Source organism: Limulus polyphemus, unplaced genomic scaffold, assembly GCF_000517525.1.
Source record: "Limulus polyphemus unplaced genomic scaffold, Limulus_polyphemus-2.1.2 Scaffold4288, whole genome shotgun sequence".
NCBI lineage: Eukaryota > Metazoa > Arthropoda > Merostomata > Xiphosura > Limulidae > Limulus > Limulus polyphemus.
The window spans coordinates 89174-97063 of NW_013669898.1; the positions used below are offsets into that span (position 1 = coordinate 89174).

General features: G+C 28.2%; 1 protein-coding gene across 3 annotated transcripts in view; it reads left to right on the plus strand.

The window, feature by feature from the left end:
- Positions 1-7157, plus strand: part of LOC106470913 (protein lifeguard 1-like) — a 32792-nt gene extending 25635 nt beyond the window's left edge. For all 3 annotated transcript variants that reach the window (XM_013931490.2, XM_022399546.1, XM_022399547.1), the window contains one exon: positions 2128-7157. In XM_013931490.2, the coding sequence (XP_013786944.1) occupies positions 2128-2280 (153 nt within the window). In that variant the 3' untranslated portion in view covers positions 2281-7157. The remainder of the gene's footprint in view (positions 1-2127) is intronic.
- Positions 7158-7890: the final 733 nt, after the last annotated feature.

The window sequence follows — 7890 nt, forward strand, 5'->3', positions numbered from 1 at the left end:
AATTCTTGTTAAGTACATTCTCAGTAAGGACCAGCTGACGTTAATGTGGGTAGAATTCTTGTTAAGTACATTCTCAGTAAGGACCAGCTGACCTTAATGTGGTGTAGAATTCTTGTTAAGTACATTCTCAGTAAGAACCAACTGATGTTAATGTGGTGTAGAATTCTTGTTAAGTACATTCTCAGTAAGGACCAGCTGGCATTAATGTGGTGTAGAATTATTGTTAAGTACATTCTCAGTAAGGACCAGCTGACGTTAATGTGGTGTAGAATTATTGTTAAGTATATTCTCAGTAAGGACCAGCTGACGTTAATGTGGTGTAGAATTCTTGTTAAGTACATTCTCAGTAAGGACGTTGACAATCTACAAGAAGAGAAGAGTAATTAAAATACTGTTCATTGTATAAAATGGATGATATTTAAATTCACTCCATTTGCTGTTACTGTATTAAAAGTTGGGAGGTTTGTCGTAAGCCTGTTAAAATGTTTAAGAATGCAAAATATAAGTAACACATTTTATAATCTTCTCAATTTGAATTATAGCAAAAAATAAACATGTTGACCGTTAATTATGAAATAAACAGAATCTAGTTTTCTATTGAAGTTTAATGTAGTTCATGAGAAAGAAGTTGTCAGTAAAAAGCACAAATTAATTTTGTTTTATTGGATAGGGATGGTTGTTCTATGCTGCGAAACGTGCACAGAGTTTTTATCTTGCATCATTACCAAATTGTAAACGTAAGGAATGTATCCATAAACAACAACTTGTTGCATGATCATATCAATGAAACACAATATATATATATTAAAATTTACAAATTTATAAAAAAGCAAGTTTGGAAAGGTTACCAAATCCTCTTTATAAGAAATCATTAGTAATGACGGATGTGCTGAGCATTGCTGTTATGCATAGTTTAAGTCCACTGTTACACACCAGCTTCGTTTGTAAATTATTGTCTTTACTTCAACAGTGAAAGTCACTAGCCTGACTATTAAAGATGCAAATGTTCTGTCACTAAAAAGTCTTGTGTGTAAGTACATATATAGGACAATTATCAGTATTGTGTATGTGTTATTTCTGGGTCAAAACTTTTATATTTGTCCATCTAGGAATGGGTGATAACTGAATAAAAAGAGAAATGAGATTGTTGGTAAATCAGTAATCTCTGTTCAGTGTTTGCAAATACAGTCATGTTACTAAAGCTCTTTTCCTTATTGTGGTCGGTTATTTTTTTTTAATAATAGATTCATACCAAACAGAAAATAGTTTCCATGCTGCTTATTTATGTGCTCTTCATAATATCACACATCTGTGCATTTAATGATTCTTGTAGAATATTGTTAGTTTTATGTAATACGATATTGTAACTATGCTGTCCTTCTATCTGACTATAGTTAAATAGTAACGTGTCATATCAAAAGTATTCAAGTAATAGAGAATCTATAATAATACAAGTCATTATTTGTGTTTTGTAAGATTCATCCTGTTCTTTATTTAATGCTAATTTCACTAACAGTATTGGTTAGAATGTCTAATATATTTATCTTGTTATTTTTAATTTTGGTCTTTTTTTTTTCTATCAGGATTATGTTGCATTGTTAGCTTGATATATGGACTTGTGTCAAATTTTAATCTCTTAAGCTCATTGAACCTTTTTAGGTATTATTAGGGTTATGACCAAAAATGGCACTAATTGCAAGGTTACCCAACTGATGAAGTAATGCATTCTAATCATCATAAATAAGAATGATGTGTTAAATTAGCTATTTTAATTACTAAGATAATTTTTAGTTTTGATCTATATAGGTAGCTTGCTTTGATATCACAAGTTAATAATAAATACAGTTCGTTGTCAGAATATATTTTATTTACAAATGAGCTTAACTGGTTAGAGAAAATATATTTTTTGTGGAATTTTGATTATGGTAAGGCTTTACCAAGTGCTCTTGATTAAACTGTTGAATTTTACAGTGAGTACATGCATATTAGAAATACAAAATACATCTTTTTCTCTCCCTCTTTCTCTATTTATTACCACTTTCTTCATACTAGTTTAAATTTCATCACATATGAGTAAAACTGTATGTAAAACACCAGTTAATGACAGTTTATATGGTTTACCTTTAGTACTTGGTGTATGACACACAGCTGATGATAGGTGGCAGTCACAGGTACTCTATTTCTCCAGAAGAATACATCTTTGCAGCTCTGAACCTTTACCTTGACATCATCAACTTGTTCCTTTTCATTCTTCAGATCATCAGCTCTGCTAAAGACTAAGGATTACTGTCTACCAAGAAGCTGGTCTGTTACTAATGGCAAACATAAAAAATTAAAAAGCTTGGTTGACAAGAAAAACATTTCAAAACTGTAACTGGAGGTTCAAAATATGATGTTTTTAGACTGTTAACAATAGTAATAAAAATTTTAGGTTTTGAATATTTGATAAATGAAAAATATACTGAATGCATTTTAAAATTACCCAATAATGTACTTTGACTACGGCAGACACATATAATACTATTTATGGTAAATACAGTGTTTTACAAAAACTTCTGGCATACTTATGGTTGGTTACTTATCAGAACACATTTTGTGTAAATGCTACAATGATAACCTTACATGCTTTTTTTTCTCCCCCAGATTAAACTATAAATTCTTCTCTTTTTTTTAATATTACCATGGAATAAATTAATCTTAAGATTTTTGTAGGTTTATATTGACATTTTTTCTTGTCAGTTAAACGTTTTTAAATAGAAGTAAAAGAATCTTGTGGATATTGCATCCTTATGATTATAAAGTTTGCCAAATGTTTGTAAAATACTTAATAATTAGCAGGAGTTCAATAACTACATAAACATTTCCAACCTGATATTTCTGCATTATGATTTAATTCCAAAAATATATTTAGTTTTTACTAGATACTAACTCTCATTTTTACAATGGCTCTCTGGTCTTTAAGGATATAAGAATTAAAAGATTATAACTTAAGTTTGTTTGTTTTTTCCATAAATGTAAAAATAGTATGTTTTTCATAGTATTAAAAATGTATAAATACTAAGAATATTTAAAATTTAAGTAGTTGCAACTAAAAATATGTATAATTCCCCATTGTTATGAGCTATTGAAATTTTACTCTTATGCAAATTATGTAGTAATGCTACTATTAATATTATATTAGAAATAATATGATGTGGTGTGATGCTGAATTTTCTCTCTCCTTGACAATTTGTCTACAGGAAATTAGCCTAGCTAATTAATTACTGGAAATCTTTAATATGCTTGTGATACTTATTAGAAAACTTGTATGCAAAAATTCAAGATGTCTGACTTGTCCAGCTTCAATGGAAGAACAATTTATTTATTTATTAAAAACATACAGCATATTGTTATGGTTAAACTAGTAAGACTTATGCTTTACAATTATACATATTTCATTTAAAATTTAAACTTTGAAAATACTAATAACTTACCTTGTAACTGTAAAAATTATTCTTCGATGAAACCTCATCATAATCATGTTGTTAGAAGTAACTTAAATCTAGTTGGAGATGAACATTTAATTAAGATTTTGCAAAAATGTTCTAAATATAGGACTTCAAGGAAAATTATAAAAATACATTTATTAAATTAAATAATTAACAACTTTGATGATTTTATTATTAAAATTAATAAAGAAAAGGAATTTTCCCTCCATGTTATTTTTATGAATGGAAAATTTTACTATTAAAGCTTTAGAAAATAAGATTAAAGTCAATTGATTTGTAAAATTATAATTTTGATTTCTTTTCTATTATCTTCAAAAGAAAAGTAATTCAAGATGCTTTAATAATCATGTTTTGATGAACCAGGTAGAAATTTTCAGTTTTATGCTTAGGTATTATTTTATATAAAATTAGATATGATGAATGAATAATTTAAGGAAGACTTGTAAAAATTGGGGATCTTTAGTGGACTTAGCTTTTTTAATTTTGTTTTTAACATTATGCCTAAATTGCATAAAAAGACAATAAAAAATAAATTTAGATTTATTATAAGTACTATTCTTATACCTGTTGTTATAACTTTAAATGAAATCTCAGTATAATGTTTAAAAAGTAAAATTATTTACCAACATTTTTTTTACTTGTGATTTAAAATCTTGACACAACAATAGCTCTAACTGATTTATTGAGAGGTTCTACCTTTTTTTTAAATCAGTTTTAGATGATATTAATATTATTTCTAATTTTCATTTTCCAAAGAACAGTTCAAAAATTATCCAGTTTTCAATTTTTAATAATTCTATTATAATGAATAAATATATTTATAAACAGAAATGGATTACCAGGGGGAGCTAGATTTTCTACTAATTTAGCTAATTTGTTATTTTTACCTATAAAAATTCACTTTAAAAAGAAAGTTACTAATGCTCAAATTTTCAGCTGTATTTTGCATTATATTGATTTAATTTCACAGTTTATTATTATCAAGTACAGTATCTAGATTTGGATATAAGTATTTAGGAAAGATCCAAATTTCTATTTTTAACAGAAGATAAGATTTTAATTTCAAAGTTTTTGGTTTACAGCTAGAAGTAGTCTTGTGTCTTATTGTTGGTTTAAAGGTGTAATTCTCTCCCAGTTAAAAAGATATGCTTAAATATGTAATAATGATTCATTGTTCGAACTTTTGGTTGATAATCTAAATTACAGTATATTTCAATATTAGGAACTATTAAAATAATAAAAATAATTTAATAGATAAAAAAAAAAAGGAAAATGTATTGTAAAAGAAACTTTTTCCAAAAGATGGTTAATTCTAAGTCACAGAAACACCAAAATTCTGATATAGATAAAAACACTTTTATTTGGCTATACAGTGCAAGTTATTGGACCTGGAAAGGTCAACTTCATGTAAAGTAGCTTAATTTCCATCTTGTATTTTAATTTTTATAGAAATAATAATTTATCAGCCTGTTACTGTTTGTTTATTTTTTATGGGTAGAGGAAGGATTGTTAAATATGAACCTGTATTAGAGAGAGAAAAAAAGGAGTTTTTGTCTTCTTATTTTTATTTTGTTTCCTGATTTACCATTTTACCTTTCCAACAACTGATCTGAACACTGGCAGGTAGTTGAATATGAAACATCGTGGATTTATGAACCTGTACTCCTTCCCCTTTCTTAATTTTAAATTTTATTGTTTTTCTGGATTAATATTAATTTTCATTGTTCTTCTGTATTACCTGACTGGTTTTTCACTGAAACATTTTGGAAGATTTCTGAAGAGGTGTCATATCCCCATTGTATTTTGGGTGCTTATGACTGTTGGCATCTTCCTCTAAGGCTGTATCATTTACAGTTTTCCATGTGATACAACTTTAATGTTTTATGATGTTTACATTGGGCACAATTTTGATATACTAATAATAAAAATAATAAATTTTGTAATTGTTCTTTTAACTCCTTACATCTGAATTATATATGTAGCCTTTAATGAATTTATTAGAACCACCATATTATGATTTTTCCTCATTTTTCTACCACTAGTTAAATTGAGGGGCTTCTTAAAGTCCTCAATTTATTTCTTTTTCTTTGTGTGTGTTTGATTTCAATCCATATTCAAATTGAAGAGAATACTTCTTAACCTTGATTGAATCTTGTAGCTAATTAATTTTCAAACTTCTCTGGTTTTATGAAAATTTTAACCTTAAGCTCAGAAAAATAAGAGAATGAAAAAGTAAGTTTATGAAGTTTATAAAAAGACATCTTCCATTCACTATATAAGTACGGATGTATGAGGTGACAGTAGTGGCCTCGTACTAGGCCAGTGTAGTAAGTCACATGTAGTTTAATGAGACCTATATTTGTGATTTTCAGAGTTTAACGTTTATATGTTGTGAAGTATTTATTAATATCGAAAAAATAAAAGTTGACTTTTTTGCATCTGTAGTATAAGTAAGAAATATAAATTGAACTTATACGTCTTAGAAGTGTAAATTAAAACTTTTTAACTCGTATAAATGCTTTCACACTGAAACAGACAACTGTAGTAATATTCATTAGGGTAGTCAGGTTGTGTTCATAGAGAAATAACTTATGTAAGGATTTAGCGTAATGTTACAAAACTGGTTTTCTAATATTATGATTATTTCCATAGCTTTGGTGCTTATGTATTGTAAGTAATTAGAAACTTAAGATTGGTATTGTTGTATATTTTACTCAAATAATTTAGTGCCATCTTTTTCACTATAAATGATTTATGATTAGAAATAGATGGAGTATAATGATTGAATTATTTAAATTACAAAATATTAGGCCTAGAACACAAATTTTAAGTATAGTGAATCCAGCTCTCGTGAAGCTTTTACAGGGTTTGCTTCCATGTCTTGACATTTATTATAGGCTAGTCTCCAGTTTCGGTTTTTGAAATTTTGTATAAGTTGCTCATTTTCTAATGAATATACATACTGTACATTTTAACAAAACATCAATACAACCTGTTTGGTAAGAGTATTATGTTTTTGTGAATATCTAGTCATAAAAGAATTTGTATTTGGTAATAGATGGAAAACGATAAGGCAAAACTTTTCGTATGGAAATTTAGAGATTGTGTTATTTTTGCTACATTTATTTAGAAAAATACAGTCATCTTTAAGTGTAACACTAAGGTAACTATAAATATAGTTTAGAAATTCTGAAAATAATGTTAAACATAAGCTAAAAGTTTTTGTTTTTTTATCAATGGTATATCAATGAAAATGCCTTGTTTAAGGTTTACCTGTTAGTTAACTTCACAACAAAGAGTTTAGAGATATGATTATTACACCATTTTACTTAGTTCTTTGGCTATTAGTATGAATTTGTAATAGGACGTGTTAAGAACTAGAAAACATATTTCCTTGTAACACTATTAACACACGCATTGTAACTTTATAGTCGAGTTGTTCACATGTCTATATAGGAACTTTCTTCACATACATAGAAATTGAATAGTGTAACACTAATGTTTGTGAGTTTAGTCCCCTTCTGCTTGTAGATGGGTATAACATTTTTAAGGATAAACCACGTAATGAGGGAAGCAGTTGCAAAAGTAAAAACCTTACTTGTGTTTAACTTGTATATTATGAAGTGGGTTTTGGTGTCTGTAAAATAAAATCTGGTTTTCAAGGCATTATCTGTTTACATGCTAATTAAACGTGGTTATAACCACCAGTAGTGTCATGTGCACTAAGTTAGTAAATTTCAGTTCCACTTTTAATCAAGATTCTTTAAATCATGGAGTGTATAACATTAGAATAATCTGAATAGTTTATTATAGTAGAATGCTATGTATCGAACAAAGTGTGTGAAATTATGATAAGGAATTTCTCAGTTTGCACTTCATGTGACTCCGGGTTCGAATCCCTCACACACCAAACATGCTCGCCCTTTCAGCCGTGGGAGCGTTATAATGTGACGGTCAATCCCACTATTCGTTGGTAAAAGAGTAGCCCAAGAGTTGACGGTGGGTGGTGATGACTTGCTGCCTTCCATCTAGTCTTACACTGCTAAATTAGGGACGGCTAGCCCTCGTGTAGCTTTGCGCGAAATCCATAACAAACAAATCATGAGACTCTTTTAAGTAAATGATTAAAAGCATTGGTATTTAAGTATTGAAACATTAGGAGGACAAAGTTTTTGAGTCAGTGTAGGAACTCCCATTTCGTTGAATCATAAAGGAATCAGAGTAGAATATCTGAAGCTATTAAAAAACTATCGGGGAACTGATGAGATAGATACCAAGAAACTAATTATCAATTTAACTTTTTTCGTTATTGACATAAATACTATAAACATTGACCCAATAATTTATATATATATATACACACACGCACACACACTGCTGAAAATACAATGAACATTGATTC